The sequence below is a fragment of the Acyrthosiphon pisum genome, chromosome A1 (assembly GCF_005508785.2).
Source record: "Acyrthosiphon pisum isolate AL4f chromosome A1, pea_aphid_22Mar2018_4r6ur, whole genome shotgun sequence".
Taxonomy (NCBI): domain Eukaryota; kingdom Metazoa; phylum Arthropoda; class Insecta; order Hemiptera; family Aphididae; genus Acyrthosiphon; species Acyrthosiphon pisum.
The window spans coordinates 40,362,432-40,380,185 of NC_042494.1; the positions used below are offsets into that span (position 1 = coordinate 40,362,432).

Below are 17,754 nucleotides of genomic sequence, written 5' to 3' on the forward strand. Positions count from 1 at the left end.
ATTTTTTTTTTTATTAATTAAAATATAATTACAATCTATAATAACTACAATAAACAGTTTTGATTAGATACATAGTGACGAGAATAAGTGAGTTTGGGAGGGCCACTCAGTAGTGCCACCCAACAGACTACATTAGAATATCTCTATTAATTAAATCAGGTTTTAGAAAACTAAACTAATTTATATCAAGTAAATTTGTTGTTATTTAGTTGATATTATAAACTTAATGGTCGTAATCAAAGACAACGAGATTCGAATGAGTTGAAAAATAGCATTACTTCAACTAGCTCGGCATCATAGTCTTTAGCGCTACTTTCCGAGCCCCTCGACAATAATTAGCCACCGTCGGGCGTAACATCGTTTTATGGGTGACAAAATAATATAAAGCGTCGAGATGGGGGAAAAAGAAACGGTTTTTTCTATTTCTATATATATTACTTTGTTTCTTTATTTTTCCATTCCACCTCACTCCTCCGCGCGTATATTTCCGACTTTTGGGTTTTAATTAGCGTTTCGTGCGTATGGTGGGGTCCTGTTGGCTGGCATGGTTCCTAATCGAGGGATGTCGCGTCTGTTAATACTGTACCGGCCGTCGTGTGTTACAGTCGGAGGACGCTCATCTGGAACTAGACGTAGCACGGGACCGCGTGCGATCGCTACTGGACACGTTCGTGGACAGGAAAACGAGAACTACTTCCGTCTGGGAGACTTGGCAGCGGGCATCGGCTGAAAACAAACTGGATAAAGTGCTCTGGTCGGAGACGATGTGCGAGAGCAGCAAGGTGAGTACACCGTGTCGGCGTGCACAGAACTTGAATATTTTCTTGATTTTTAAGTTAGGTTTATAAGTTATATATTATTATTATTCACCTGAAGTATGCTAACCGAAACCTTATTATGATACAAATCATTCGTAGCATAATATACTGAACAATATTATCATTAATAAGCTTATAATATCGTTATTGTTGAGAAAGTATCATTTGAAAATACAATTTAAGTTTTACATATTATGTGCCTATTTTAAATAATACAAACGAACCAGATTTTTAACTAAATTCAATAAGCGCTTGAATAATCATATACGAATCTTAAACAAACTTTAAGCTAGTTTAGTGTCCAGAGAAAGTGTGGGCTCGTGTAAAAAAACGTTTTTAGTGCCCATTTAATCACAACAAGGCGAGGGTCAATGGGCTTAGTGAAAATAAGCGACAAGCCGACAACTGACAGATATATTATACTAATGTTAAACAAACACGTATTTTAATCTCTACAAAGCTGTTAACACATATCGCGTATAGTCGTTTATATTTATACAAATATTTAAATCTGAAACGAAAGCAAATTGAGTACCAACGGTCATGGTTGGTCAGGTTTACAGTGTTTAATGTGAAATACAATAAATGTAAACAATAGGTACATTTAAAATTGTTCAGCATGTGTTTCAATTTGCTTAGTTTTTCATATACAGTGAAACCTCGATAGCTCGAATGTCTATAAGTCGAATTTTCAATAACTTGAAGGAATATCTTCGCCCCCGACCCTCGTATTTCAATAAGTAGGTACACACAATTTATTCTATAACTCGAATTTTTTTTTCGACCCCCAACCGATTCGAGTTATCGAGGCTTTACTGTCTTAATATTTAATAATTTATAAATAAAGTATTTCATGCATACCTATAACATTTTTCACAGTTTCAAAAACCATGAAAATTTGTACGAAAAAATAACGTGCAAATTAAAACTAAAAATAAAAGTTTAATTTCTTATAAAATTCATAAGTTGAAGTAATTCTGTGTAGTTAATTTAAAACAATTTATGTTTTTATGATTTGTATAGTTATTAATTTATAATTTATGTTCAAGCATTTAGTTTACATTAAACAGTATAACAAATAAATAATATTCAACATTTTATGTCATGTTCTGCACTATACATTTTCCGAGAAAATATAAAATATATTATTTATTAATTATTTGTTAATAGTTTGATTAGGCTTGAAAAACAGCAAATGTGCAAAAAACGTCACAATTTATTTAGTAATATCATAACCTTCGTTTGAAGTTCTCAAACTTTTTAAATATAAACGAGTTTTATGGCGCGGTGGATTGATGCCAACATCCATGGAACCAAGCAACTTTGTCTTTCCGCGTCATATGTCTACATGACATACACAGCTCGTCAAAACAGATTAATAATCTATTTTTTTCTTTTTTAAGATTATTATTATCATACGATTTTTTTTTTTGTTTAATGATGTTTTTTTTTTTTTTATATAGACAGTAGATTGGGTTTCCAAATTGGAATCTCAATTATATCCAGTTTTGAAATCTGAGCCGTCATCAGTTGATCGACATATTTCAGAGGTTAAACAGAAGTTAAATAATGTTCTACCGGAAGTTCAAAGGGCTCAAGACGATATCGAGTCCAGAATAAAAACAGCCGAAGAACTTATTGGAAAAGGTTAGCTGTGAAAAACCAATTACGACTTATATCTAAATTTCGATACATTTCAAAATATGACTCCTTATAAGCGTTATCTGTTCATTATTTTGATTTAGGAAATATTCAAGGTGATAATATTTCTATACCTCCAAGGTTAAAAGAACTTCATAGCCGTCTTGTTGGAATCACTACAGAGTATCAAAATCTTTTAGATATGTTCTTATCATTTTTTAATTCTCTACAAGAAGTATGTTTCCTACTTACCATATTATTATAATAATACATTACCATACAAGTGTCTTGATAATTAATTATTTTTAAGTTTCACGATATTGTGAAAGAATCTGAAAGAGGTAGGCCCACCGACATTTTCAACCATCAATTGAACGAAGTAGAAGAGCTCCTTAAGAAACACAACCAATCAAGACAAACAGTTTTAGATAGTTTTAAAACTGTTTATGCTGAAAATATTCGTTTAATGGATAAAATTAAGCAACAGGTAGATATTTTTTTAACTTAATTTGTATACAAACATTTTTTAATGTAAGTACCTATTTTTTAGTATTCTACTTTCGATATATATATAATATAAATATAATATAAATATAATTATATTTTTATTTATATGCCGTAGTTACCGTAAAATGGTTTTTTTCATAAAAAATTCCATAACAGCTTTTTCACATTGTGAAATACGAAAATAATTAACGGTTACTTTTTTTGTGATATTAAAACATCATGTAATTTTTTTTTGCCAAATAAAACTTTTGTCCCACATAATTATTACTAGCTATTAGTTATTATTACTAGAATTCGGAACATTTGCTCGTATATACATGTTTTTTGGGGTGGTTTCAAATTCTAAGAAAGAAATAACATTTGTTCTGTGAAAACTTAAATATAACACAAGGTTTGACTTTGCATATTTTCGTATATTTCGTCATATTTTAGGAAAAGTTCTAATTTGAAAATTTGTTAATATAAGAGTAATTTTTTTTTATAAATGAAACATTGTCGGGCAATATCGTTTTGAATAACGTTTTATGAAAGATATTTCACAAAATTAATAATATTTAGTTAAGAAGTATCATTATTCTTTATCGTTAAAAATTGTTACCGACAATTGTACGATTAGAAACTTAATGATATCTAGATTCTATATTATAGTACGAATAATAAAAAATCAGTAGCTACGTATGGGTTCGTATATTGTGGAATCATTATAATCTGAAGAACGGCGTAGTGTAAATACGATGTACATGTACCTATAACTATTTACCTTCATAGTTTGATACTTTAATATATTTTTTTTTAAATAAAAATTTTTTTTCATATTTATACATATTTATAAATATCACTGTGTATAACTTAACGTATATTTACAGAAATACAACTTATATTTGCATGTTTATGTATAAAATCGAGCATGGTATTACATATGACATAAATAAATAATAAGATTAATTGTGCGTGGTAAATGTTTAATTTCCTACATAGTGAATGATCCCATTGTTAAAAAAAATTACAGGATATCAATAATTAAAGTGACCGTACCTGAAATATATTTTCGTATTTCACTAAGTGTGAAAATTACGTTTCCATGAATAACTTATCATGAAAAAATTGATTTCACGAAGTGGTTGTGATATATTATATGGTATATAATATACATCAAATTAGAAATAATTAAACCGTATTTTTTGTCTACTCAGGAACCTCAAAAATCTGGAGAGCAAGATATGTATGTAGTTCGTTATTTGATGGAAAATGAAAGAAACCTTTGGGATCAATCATGTGAAACTTATTGTCAAAGAATCGAACAACAGCAACAATTAAGTCAGTTTGACAATGATCTCATTCAGATCAACAATAATTTAAATGATCTTTCACAACAACTGTCATCTACGCGAGGGCAATATGGTGCAAATTTAGCATCTGCCAAGTCAGCTTCACTTGCCTTTCATTATTTCGAAAAAACTATATTAGTTAGTCATATAACTGAATAAAATACTATAGGTATAATAATATTTCTAAACTATGAGTAATATATTTTTTTTTATAGCTTTTAGAACAACGAATCGAAACATTCATTAACGCAGCAAACTCATTGATGAACTTTGATCATAATAAGTCTGAACACATCCGAGAAGAATTAAATAAACTGAAGTCAAGATGGGATACGTTCCAAGCACAAGTGTTAGAAAGTCGTAACCATATTGATCTGTGTGTTCAATATTTTACGTTAATTAATGAAGTAACTACAAACATTCAATTTATTTATTTATTTTTTTTTTTTACAAGGTACATAACACATATACAATATAATATATATAATTTTTGTAATTTTTTTATTTTATGAATAGGCACAAGATTGGTTCCACGAAGGAAGTATACTTCTTATGAACATTGCTCGAAAATCAACCGAAGTCAAAACAAGCGAAGAAGCTTCAGCATTATTAAAAGAAATTGAAATATTTTTAAAACCTGGTGATATAAGACAAGATGAGAGATTAAATCAAATACACGAACTTAGCGTTCAACTTTTTGGAGAACATGCAATAGCTGAAGTACCTCAAGTTGTTACAGAAAATAAAGAGCTACTTGATTCATTCTCATTGATTGCAAAAGAATTAAAGTCTTTTGACGATAAGCTTAAATCTAGAGAAAAATATGAAATAAATAATGAAGTTAATCAAATAATTACTGATACGTACGAAGAAATAATAACATCCACATCAATGACTAATGTAAATAAAATATTATATTTATAATTTTTTCAGTTAAAAATTTGTTAGATTATTTTATAATATAATATTATGTTCTATATAGGGCGTGTCACAAAATGAAGGTAATGTTCCATTATCAAAGAAAATAAAACTCGAAGAAATCCATAAACCCAAACCTACGATAATTCTACCATTGCAAGATAACACGGTTGATGAAGGGAAACAGTTTACATTTGAATGCAGGTAAATTTATTAATTTGTTGATATTAATTTATGTTAAGTTAAAGTTGATTAAATTCCTAAACACTTATTGGTTAAAAATAGCATTGAAGGGGAACCTTCAAAAGTAACCTGGTTCAAGGACAACATTTCCATCGACAATAATCCAGATTATCAGACATCTAAAATTGATAATCGATATATATTGAGAATCGAGGAAACGTTTGTAGAAGATTCAGCAAAATTTACATGTCGGGCCGAAAACGATTCTGATTTTATTGAAACAAGTGCATATCTTTCAGTTAAAGGTACCTAAATAATATATTAATTATGAACAAAATATGAATACATTATATTATCGTTTATAATTATTGAGTTTTAAAATTACTTTAAATTATAGAATGTGCACCTGAACACCAAATTAGTCCATCTGTATTTACAAAACTACTATCAGATTTGCTAGTAAAAGAAGGCGATGCTTGTTCGTTATCTTGCAAAGCAGAAGGTAATCCACTCCCAACAGTGCAGTGGTTTAAAGATGACATTTGTATCGATAATAGCCCTCAATACCAAATTACATATAATAATGGCGAAGCATTATTAAAAATTGAACACACCAATTCGTCTACCCACAGTGGAAAATATACTTGTGTTGCAACTAACAGACTTGGTTCAGATTCAACTGCGTCAAAGTTATTAATTGATGGTAAGTAATATAATATGATGATTTATTTTTGCATTATAGTTCAACTGTTGTTATAACGAACTATTTGGGGTGGTTTTTAGCTCTGGAAAAGCCTGAAGATGGGCCAACGTTTGTTGTACCTCTATCCAATGTAATGGCTAGAGCCGGTCAAAAATTGAAATTGGAATGTGAAGTTGAAACAAATAAGCCACCGATATTAATTTGGTTCCATAATGGGAAAGTCATGAAAGAAATAAAAGATTTCAAGGTAAAATAATTATTTTATAAAGTCGGAAGAAATTATTTAAATCGTTATCATTTGTTTAGGTTTCTGAAAATCGTGGAAAAATTAATTTAATCATTCCGGAAGCCTTTCCCAAAGACGCTGGCACTTACAGTTTAACAATCAAAACGGAACAGGGTGAAGCGACCAGTAGTTGTCAAGTATCGGTGAAAGGTATACTCCCAAATGAAACTTCCGATTCGGAAATTGCAAGTGATTTGGAACCGATCAAACCGTCAATACCGTTACTTTTAAAAGAACAAACCGTTTTAGAAGGCAAAAGTGTTCATTTGAAATGCATAATTGTTGGACAACCCGAACCAGAGGTACCTAATGAATGAATAATAATAATAAAATTATACGGCTTAATAAAACAAACGCGTCAATCAAACGTATTTATTAGGTAATATGGTATCATGACGGAAGACCCGTTAAAGAATCCAAAGACATTCAACTTTTATTCCAAGGTGATCAGTGTTCACTTGTAATCAAGGAGGCTTTTATCGAAGACGCGGGTGAATACAAAGTAGTGGCTATTAACTCGGCAGGAGAAGCAAGCAGCACATGCGTGTTAAGTGTCGAGCCTAAAGCAGGTATATGCATAATAAAATAGATTTTTGTTTATAACGCGTGATAAAATGTAAAAAAAATCGTTACCTATTTCCAATTGAATTTATTTTTAGTACCAGATATAGACGAACTAGTAGTTTCACCAAAGTTCACTAAGCTGCTGTCGGACGTATTAGTGAGGGAAGGTGATTCTATTACTCTAGAATGTAATGCCGAAGGTTGTCCGAAACCCGAATTTAAATGGATTAGGAACACTGTGGAAATCAAGCCCGACCAAAGGATAACAGTAATGCACGCTCAGGGTGTAATGTATTTGGTTTTGCTGTAATTGTGTACGATACGTGTTTAAATATTATCTAGTTGAGTTCGGACGAAGATGGTACGGCGACTCTTCACATACATAACGCTTTGTCCGTGGACAAAGGACAGTACACCGTGAGAGCCGTGAATAAAGCCGGAGAAGCCAAATGTTTTTCGCACGTGATTGTAAAAGCCATTTCGACGTTTGATACCGCGGTCAACCCACCGACGGACAAAGTCCAATTCGAAGAAAAGTTGGAAAAACCATCATTTACCGAGACGTTTCCGTCAGTCGTGAATGCATTCACCGGCGAAAGTGTGAAATTCGAATGCATCGTTGTTGGCAAACCCGCTCCAAAGGCAAGTACCTATAGTCCGATCACTCGACAGTCCTATTATAGCCACGTATATTATATCACAATGCGCTGAGGCTATACAATAACTCTAAACACGCATTATAGGTCCGTTGGCTTTTCAACGAGAAGCCGGTGAGTGGAAAATCGTTTTTGGTGTCTACCAGTGGCGATCGTCAGGTACTCACCATCCCCGAAGCGGACACCGGGCACGGCGGAATAGTCGAGTGCGTGGCCGAGAACGAAGCAGGCAAATGCAAATGTGTGTCTTCGCTTAAAATAAAAGGTATATGGCATATCGCGCATAATTATTATTATTATTATTAATTTAATTTAATAACGCAAAGCAAAACACTGTCGAAAATATGTTATTTAATTATAAGCTTAAACGCACCTAACGAGTATGTTATATTAGCGTCGGGATATAAAGATTATAAACTATTCTTGTCACAGAGTTAGACGAAAGATGTCTGAGTAACGATGTTCTAAAAATATAGCCTGTGCCAGCGTTCGTTTCCAACGTATGCATTCCCATTGTACAGTCACCGTACACACACACCACACACTACAATCCCTGTGCATCTGTCGTTCGTTTTGTAAAATAAAATACAAAATATTTCGTCCGTTCTCTTTTTTTTTCCACTAAACTCCGTTCAATTACTTAAGTAATTATCGGTTTATTTCAACATTTATTTAAATAGAAAGCGAAGCTGTTCCATTAACCATGGCCTACAACGGCGGCGGTGATTTAAAACATACGGTTTCCGAAGTTTATGAATCCAGTTCGAAATTCGAGTCGAAACAATCGACGTTCGTGTCGTCATCGTCGTCGATCAGCGGTGACAACGCTCCTAAATTTAAATTGGACTCTTTCAGTTTACAGTCGGAAAAACAAAGTAGGCAGTTTGGAGACAACGCTCCAATACAGGTCCGTTAAATTTTACGATACTTAAATTAAACGAATTAATTTTTTATTCATTACATTAACTTACCGATTATTTGTAATCATTATAAAAAAAAATGTTTAGTCTGAATCTTTACGAACGGAAGAGTACCACAACACGGACGGAAAGCAAAGTCAACATGTGAGTGATCTGAGTTCCACCAACGTATCCGAAGAACATCAAACTTCATTTTTCGAACGTGGACTGTACAACCAAAGCGGGCTCGTTAAGGACGCCTCACAAAAATCTTTGCTCGAAAGAAACATTTCGAAACAATCAAGGAAAGAAATGGCACCGCGTTTCGTGTCGGCTCCACAAGGAAAAATCGCTGAACAGGGAAAAGACGTATTTTTGGATGCTATAATAGACAGTTATCCGCCATCTGACATCACGTGGAGCAAAAACGGTATCGACTTGGTTCCCGACGGTGTGAAATTGAAAATAACCAGCGAAGTCAACAAAACTCGGTTGGACATTAAACGTCTAACTGTGGAAGACGGTGGCCAATATACGTGCAAGGCTATGAACACCGCTGGGGGCACGAGTTGTACAACAGACGTCATTGTTAAAAGTAAGTGATATACAATATAATAAACATTTTAAATTTCATGACATATCGATAACAAGCCAAACCGTTGCTTGTTACAGAAAACGTATTTCCACCGGTCATGTGTCGAAGACTTTTACCGAACACGGTCGCTGAAGGCGAAAGAGTAGTTTTAGAAATTGAAGTGGCCGGTACGCCCGAACCAACAGTGAGTTGGTTTAAAAATAATCAACCACTATCGGCCACGTCGAGTTTATACAGATTAAGACAACAGGGGTCTTGTAGTGCCGTAGTTATCGATAAAGGTAATAATAGTGAAAGTGAAGTAATAAAAGTTTGGACTTGTACGTAACTGGAATAATTTGCAGCTACTACAGAACATGCTGGAGAGTACAAAGTTATGGCGAAAAACGAAGGCGGGGAGGCTGTAAGTTGTGCCGATTTGAGAGTGGTTCAGCCTTTACCCGATATCGGATTAAATTTGTTACCCACTTATGCACCGAATGACAACACGGATAAAGTGAATGTGGTGAGTTATTACGCAATAATAATTATTGTTACCTTTATTATATTCTATCGTTCTATTTAAAATATTTAATTGTTTTCTAAAGTACCAAAAATATGATATTTATATATTATAATCAGAACTGCAAATGTACCTAATCATTCGATTTATTATGATAATTTTTTTTTTTCGGTTTGTTACTTCGTATACCTACATAATATGCAATCAAGTCCAATAAAAAACATTACTACTTTTTCATAAACGAAAACGTTATAACTTATGTCTATATACACGTATTTTTCACAATTTGAAAATTATAAATAATTTCTTTGTTTTTACAAATCAGATCACGATAAACCACCAAGTTGTGTATGATACTTAATTAACTTTTTATCTGTGTTTTTGTAGATTTATGACAACACAGACATATTATAAGGAAACTCCTAGAACATTCGCCCCTTAAATTAATCATAGATTATTATTTACATACGGTCGTACAAAGTATCCCACAATGGCATTTTATTTAATATACTGTACTCCGCATTACCTTATATTTTAAATTAGTCAATCTTTACGGGACATCCTACGTATGGTTGTATAATTCGGTTAAATTCAGCTCATAAAAATAAAATTAATGTACGACATTTTTAACTGCATATTGCCTGGTAATGTTTTTCTTCAATTATTCAAATATAACTGAACAAATATATATTCAATTTGGGTCCTTATAATTTATAATACGTTTTGGAAAAATTTAAACGTACCTTTGTTTCGACTTTTAAAATATTTTAATATGATAAATAATAATTTTAATAATTAGGTTTGGTGTATTATTTTGAACACTCGATATTATACGTAAAATCTTGAGCATTAGTAATTTATAATAATATTATTTATTATAACACAAAGATAATTTAGGAGATCTACAAACAATATTAATCAATGTTTATGCACCTAAATATAAATGGTTTTAATATTATTAAATTTAAAAATAAAAATTTAACATTAAAGTTTTTATTGAAATATTATAGTTCTCGATCATTTTTAATAGGTATCTAAAATCTATAATTGTTGATAGTCATTGCACGATAAACATTAAACAATAAATATTAATTATGCAACGATAATATACAAACAAATTGTTTGATACATGTTATAATATTGTTTTCAATAAAATTAATATAAATTTAATAATAATGTAAGTTTTACATTAAAAACTGAGATTTTTTTTAAGATATTTATTTTCTGAACATATAGGATTACTCCAAAAGTATTGTACCGACAAATCAATCGAAGCAATTTAATATTACTAGCAAAACAGAAGAGAAATCACATTTTTCTAAATCTGTCTTCGTTCAAGAATCGATAAACAGCAGTAAGGATGTAATTATGACTGTTAACCGCTCTGAAGCAAATGACTTTGATTTAAATTCGAATAATGCAAACGCTAATTATGAAAATACTGAAAAACAGATATCTGTTCAAAACGAAAATATCGAAAATGCATCGATAACGAAAAAAAGTGCACTCCAGTTCTTTAAAAATGTCATTGAAGATAATAAAGTTGAAAAGTCTAGTAATTCAACTATTCCGCCATCAGCAGGAATTTATAAAAGAGAAAGTCCCATAGATAATTCAAGTAATTTTGCATCCGATGTTCATAATAAGACGTATAATATTGAAGAAAACGTATCAAGTAGCTCATTTAAACAGTCAAACGACACGGAAGTCATTTTAGAACCAGGTCCACCGCCCACTTTTGATTATATGCCAAGAGCGCAATCTGTAAAAAAAGATCAAATGACCGAACGGTTGAGAAGACTATCAACAAATCAAAAATTATTATCACCCGAACAAATTCCGTCCGGCGCTGTTAGAATATTTCCTGACGTAACCTCTGAGATAAAACAAGAAGTTGTTGAGGAAAGTTGTATAAAAAAAGAAGTTATTAAATCTGGGTTATCCGAAGACACAATAGCACACACACATTTGCCTACATCCTATACGCCACTGCCACACAGTGAACCTCATGTTCCACTTTTGAGACCCCAAGCCGACATAGAAGTGAGACCAGGATCTCCAAGACCTTCTGCAGAAGCTATTTCTATGGAAAAGCTATGGACAAAAGGGCATACTCCACATGTTCAAAAAACTCCAGTATCGTATTCACCGATTCATATGAAAACATATTCATCGACGGAAAGCCAATCGTTTGTTTCAGAGACCATTGAAAAAAATGGTGAACTGGTAAAAAATGAAAGCAGAGAAGAGAAACAAGGTAGTCTAAAAATAGACGATGGTGTTAAAAAAGTTTCAGAATCGTTTTCAGAAATATCAATTCGTCCGACGAAACACGTCGAACCACCACGAAATGAAATTAAACGCCCAGCATCAGCACATTTGTTTAATGAAGTAAAGTCTAAAGATGCGTTCTTCGGCAACAAAGTCCAAACACAACATTTTTCTGAAGAATCGTCACAAATTAAAAAAAGTTCAATGTTTGACGTGAAATCAAATATTTCTGAAAAAGTAGAAAGAAACAGTTCCAATGTAAAATCTGAACATCAATTGCAAAATAATCAATCGTTTGATAGAAATATGCAAAACACATATCAATTTTTACCAGAACGTTCAATAGGTCCAATAAAACACGTGGAACCACCGAACAACAGCAAGATAATTTCTAATTTTACACGGTCACACAGCGTAGAAACTGCCAAGGAAAAGCAATGGTTGTCTCAATCACCGGTAGCTTTTAGAGGACCGCCTCAAAATAAAACGTATTCATCGTTTGAAGCGCATTCAAGTTTTTCAAAAACCTTAGAAAAGGACGGAGTGTTAGTAGCCTCCGAACATAACGAAGAAGGCGGTCGAGTAGTGGACGACGGCGTTCAAAAAGCATATGATTCATTTTCAGAACGTTCAAAATTACCGACAAAGTTTGTGGACCTTTCAAAAAATACTAATAAATCAAATTCTATAAAAACCATGCAAAAAATGTTCGAGCAGACTGGTTCGTCGTCTACGGTCTCTAATGTTGGTTCAAACGTAAGACCATACAGTAGAATTAAGTCCCGAGCAAGTGATAGCGATTTCGAAAGTGAAGCGGAATTGTCAAAATACAACGTAGAGCAAAAAGTTTCAGAAAGTTTTAACAGTTTTGAAACGAAAATGTATTCTTCAAAAACTCAATTACAAGAAATTAAAAACACTTCGATAATCATGCAAAGTCCGATTAAGGAAAGTGGTTACGCGGCTGACACGGACGAGCCAAGGGGATTTCAGAGCGAATCGGTAGTTAATAATCAAACGTTTAACTCCAAAAGGAATTCGGGGTTTCAAAGCACTTCAATAAAGAAGGTTCGATGCGTGTTTGAATGATCGATTGAACTAACAGTGTTTGTGTTTAATCCTACATAATTTAAAGAATAAAAAAAATCTACGACATTTTTGCATTTTCTACGTAGATAATAATATGTGTGTTTGTATTGGTTGTTTGTGCAGGTTTTTCAATTTTTTTCCACATTTTGTTTGCACACCCCGTGATAACACAATGAAATGCCTTTGGTTTAATAATAATAATAATAATAATAATAAAAAAACATTTAGCACTGAAAAAAACTTATTCACTGTGTATCGGGACGCTTTTTTTTTATACCAATCGCAAAAGTAATTCGATGTCGTTAATGAGTGTTAGTCATTTTGCAGGCTGAGTTTTTGGAAAACGAACGCCGTCAACCGCACCGGGCACATCCGACGCAGTGGGCAAACCAGTACAATCAACACAGTCGGACTCAAGTCCGGAGCCCCGCGAAGTTCGTCAGGGGTGAATTCCGAGAGAGCGATTACGAGAGCGACTACGAGTGCAGGATACAACCAATATGGCGCCCGTACGATTCGGAATCGGAGGAACCGGTGTACAAGCCGGTCAGGCCTGGTTTCAAGACTCCCGTAAAAAAGCCCGAGGGGTCGCGACTCTTGCAGCCAGTGCAGCGATCGGCGGTGCCGCCGGTGGTGGCTTTCGAACTGAAACCAGGGTCACCGCCCGAAATGGGTTTCGCGCCGTCGCCGGACGTGCATAGGTCGGTGAGCTTCGTCGAGTCCGAACGCGACGAAAGCGTGCAGAGGACCACACACTTCTTGTCGTCCGACGGTCGCAGTCACGGGACGCTGGAGCGAAATGCCGAGGCGAAGCGGTTACAAAGGGTAGACGAGATGAGGAAGAGGTTCGAACAAAAGTCACTGTGTCCGGCCGAATCGAGTTCGGTGCAACAGACGGTCTCGTCTCAACTCGGGCAAGGTATCAGAGTCGATCAAACGATTGTTATTATTGTCATTATTTATACGCTTTGGCATTACACTGATCGGTGGACGATGAATAATAAATCAGCTTTGATTGCGCATAATAATAATAATAATATTATGTATTATATTTATTATAATTTTTAAATATTTTACGACAAAAATTATAATTAGTGTCTAATATTATTATACGACTAGGTACTAACCAAATCGATTTGTCCCAAACCGGAATTCCGTATTTCAAACACGATTTCGGATATGAGTTCGGTGTAGTGTATCCCGTGAACACGAGAAACGGTAAAACGGCTAACCCGACGGATAGCGTCAGCATACCAGTGATACACGAGTTTTCCAAATCCGTTCGGACACAGACATCCGAGATGTCTAATTTTAACACACGCCGAGAACATTTTAAGACAACAACAGGTGAAGGACTTAATATTCTGCTGGGTACTCTTGATTTCACAAACTTGAAACTGTTCATTAACCGTATATATACGCGTACTATACTATAATATTTATTATAATAATGCAGCAATAATATACTTTAATATAATATAGATTCTTCTCGAAGTGCATATCTTATAGATTATATTTTCATACTATGTTATCGGCTGAACTCTATATATTATTATAATACTATATGGTGTTAATAATTTTTTATTGTATTTACTATAGTAAAAGTTATTATTATTATCACTATATTATAACTGACACTGCGTCGCGTTTGGTTGAATATAATATTCTTGATTATTTCTGTACGGTAGCTTGTAACATATATTATAACATTGATTCGACAACACGCAGAAAACAACCGCTTATTGTTTGTGCAGCGGCCGGCTGCAATTGTGCTCTGCCGCTTTCCACTGTTTTGGTAAAATCTTATCTTCGTTTGTAAGTCACGTGCAAGTAGTATACTATTCTGTTACTTTCGTGTTGTTTTTGTTTATTTTTTTTTCAACCTTCTGCTTGTACTAATCAATTTATTACCATTGCACGGAAATCTTTTCACGTCACTCTTGCACCCGTGACCACAAACACTACCCCTGATCACTACCAATAATATCCCTGACTTGCTTATAATTTCAGATGGAACCGTTATTAGCCCCGTTTACCAAAAAGAACTGAACGCCGCCGAACACTCGGATCCATCGCACAGTTCACCTTTCTTCGTAACCGTAAGCACGACGTTATAATTACTATACATTAGATACAAGCAAATACGGAATTATAAATCACGAAATGTGCTAACCCTTAACCAGTTCTAAATGGTCATAAATCAATTTTTTTGTTATCTCCCAGTTTTCCACGGTGTAACAGATATAGGGTGAATTTTTCCATAAATACTACCTATACCTATATAAAGTCCACCATTAAACTTATTGCACCGATATTATTGAACTATTGAAGTGTACGTAAACAATATTATGACGAATCCAAATATAACAGTTTTAAAACAATTTGGTGATGTTGTAATTAATAAAATATTAAATTAACTGAATTCCAACGATAAACATTAACAATCAGTGGTACAATGTATTGAAATGTATATTATATAATACAATGAATGAAAAGTTAAATATTACATTTTTAATTGATTTTTGATAAATTATGTAATGCGATAAGGCCGTATAACTGTTAATATTGTAGAAAAGTTTATTTTTTATTTGAAAATGACCCTGGTATGAACAATTATATTAAAACCACAAAAAATTGTTTTAAGATATTAATATATTATACACAATATTTTGAGTAGGTAACCATTAAAATATACAATCATTAGATACAATTATCAAATTCTAAAAGCGCTTTCGTGTAGATTTAAACCCTTTTGATTTGTGTCATTTTACACTGTCAGTTATTCGGTAGTTCCACATGTGAGGGTTGAATTTTGAGTGGGAAAAATATCACGCCGTGACACGTAGATAAAATATCGAATTTTCATGATTTTGCTCTTCAAACGAAAAAAACACAACCTTACATTATTTCTGAGACCATATGACGTAACAATGTGATTGGTTTGTACTGTTGCAGCCGTTAAAAGACATAGCTGTAGTTAGCGGCAAGACTGCCAGATTCGAGTGCATAGTGCAAGGTGAACCCGTCAGTGAAATCGTGTGGTCGTGTAACGGCCAAGTGCTGGAGAACTCGGAGTGCTACCAGGCGCAGTACAGGAACGGCGTGTGCAGACTGACGATACCCAGGACGTACCAATGTGAGTGCCTCCCCCCCCCCCCTCCCGACTGACCTGAAGAGTCAAGCACGGTTATATTATATTTGTTCAAAATCTTTTGAAAATTTGATTCAATGGTGGGGGACTTAAATAATTTATTAAAACCCGACACGTCAACTAAACGTGGTCACGTTATCACGGTACACCTGACCTGTCGCTAAAAAAAGTTTCACAGTTTTTTATGTTTGTTTATAAACAATAATATTATTGTATCGTTTCAGTCAATGCCGGATCGTACTCGTGCACCGTATCCAATTACCTGGGGTCCAGCAGCACGTCGGCCGACCTCCGAGTGTCAGGTGAGTCTCGCACGTTCATTCAACACTAAATTCATGTATGGGCTTGTACTTCTTTCTCTTCGAATACCAAAAATTACTTCCGGTTGGCGCGGTGGAGTTTTCGAGATTCTTATTTTATTCTATAATAATAATAATATTAATAATAATTTAATATATTATATAGTTTTTAACATAATTTACGCAATTTTGTTTGTAGAATGTTAAGACTTATTAAAAGATTCAGTTTTAAGAAAGTACAATATTGTTTAGACTTTAGAATGTATAGTGTTGTCTAACTACAAAACATGTCAAACCTATTTAATATCATTAACTTTGATATATATATTATATAAATGTTTAGTTTTTTTTTTGCAATTGTAACGAATAGCGGTATGTTTTCAATTTCATCGTGGAAATAATAATAATATTAATAATAGTAATATTATTGTTTTGTAACAGTAAAAAGTTTCAATAAACTTTTTTAATTGGTTATGGTTTCTTCTTTCTCCTATCTGTACGCTCTCGTGTGACTCTATGCCTTATACGCTTGCCAGCAGTAAGTAATGTTCATGGTCCGGTTAAATGGAAAACTTTGTTTTTTTCTTTGTTTATTAAAAGCACGTTTACTTGCAATAACACGTTTGCTATATTTACTAGCGAATGAGTGCGGCAGTATACAAAAGAGCTGTATACTTTAAGTCGCACGTGTTCGGTGTGATAATGTCAAAACGAATGTACCTAACGTTTAGTTTGTTAAAGTGATTAATCGAAAGCGAAATGTCGCCAAACAAGTGTATGTAAACACCGCAGTAATATTATTATTTTAAATACTTAAATACACATATGACACGCATTGCGGAGTCGCACAGCTACCGAATAAATGCTATTAATGTGGTAACTGGTTAGATATTATATTAGCGCAACCGCGTTGGTCAGACGTATGAACACACTTTTATTAAATTTATTATTACGATAAGTTTTCGTCCAGTCATCTTCAATTACGATTAAAACGTGAATGCAAGTCACAACTTGTTGACGAAAATTTTTTAAATCGGTTTCTATAAGACGCGCTGTGTCAACAATAAAATAAATTACGCAATTGTTTTTCTCGAGTCTTACATATTATGTAGAAATTATACTATATTATCATGTTTTAATTATATACTTGGTGTTTATTGCGTACCTACTTTGGCTGGATGATGTACAGTAAAAGGATGTTGTAGTCCACTCATGATTTATATTTATACCATCATAAATTTCACTAGTTTTTATTAGTTGTTTATCGCATTTAACAACTTTGAAAACAATATTTATACATATTATAATATTATAATTAGGTATTTATATTTTTCACTCAAATTC

The 17,754-nt window shown here is 33.3% G+C and overlaps 1 protein-coding gene across 5 annotated transcripts in view; it reads left to right on the plus strand.

Annotated features, from left to right (window-relative positions):
* LOC100169177 (muscle M-line assembly protein unc-89) overlaps positions 1-16,796 on the plus strand; it is a 56,056-nt gene extending 39,260 nt beyond the window's left edge. For 2 of the 5 annotated variants that reach the window (XM_008184935.3, XM_029487060.1), the window contains 26 exons: positions 606-782; positions 2,282-2,465; positions 2,564-2,694; positions 2,770-2,946; positions 4,160-4,432; positions 4,510-4,701; positions 4,811-5,194; positions 5,277-5,416; positions 5,498-5,700; positions 5,793-6,098; positions 6,179-6,345; positions 6,405-6,686; positions 6,764-6,953; positions 7,044-7,216; positions 7,291-7,590; positions 7,692-7,869; positions 8,285-8,511; positions 8,612-9,098; positions 9,176-9,379; positions 9,443-9,603; positions 10,837-12,939; positions 13,288-13,879; positions 14,080-14,307; positions 14,971-15,059; positions 15,916-16,096; positions 16,336-16,796. In XM_008184935.3, the coding sequence (XP_008183157.1) occupies positions 606-782; positions 2,282-2,465; positions 2,564-2,694; positions 2,770-2,946; positions 4,160-4,432; positions 4,510-4,701; positions 4,811-5,194; positions 5,277-5,416; positions 5,498-5,700; positions 5,793-6,098; positions 6,179-6,345; positions 6,405-6,686; positions 6,764-6,953; positions 7,044-7,216; positions 7,291-7,590; positions 7,692-7,869; positions 8,285-8,511; positions 8,612-9,098; positions 9,176-9,379; positions 9,443-9,603; positions 10,837-12,939; positions 13,288-13,879; positions 14,080-14,307; positions 14,971-15,059; positions 15,916-16,096; positions 16,336-16,442 (7,836 nt within the window). In that variant the 3' untranslated portion in view covers positions 16,443-16,796. Of the gene's footprint in view, positions 1-605; positions 783-2,281; positions 2,466-2,563; positions 2,695-2,769; positions 2,947-4,159; positions 4,433-4,509; positions 4,702-4,810; positions 5,195-5,276; positions 5,417-5,497; positions 5,701-5,792; positions 6,099-6,178; positions 6,346-6,404; positions 6,687-6,763; positions 6,954-7,043; positions 7,217-7,290; positions 7,591-7,691; positions 7,870-8,284; positions 8,512-8,611; positions 9,099-9,175; positions 9,380-9,442; positions 9,604-10,836; positions 12,940-13,287; positions 13,880-14,079; positions 14,308-14,970; positions 15,060-15,915; positions 16,097-16,335 lie in introns of those variants that run through there. The other 3 variants (XM_029487061.1, XM_029487062.1, XR_003839012.1) reach the window with 3 other exon arrangements.
* The last annotated feature ends 958 nt before the right edge of the window (positions 16,797-17,754 follow it).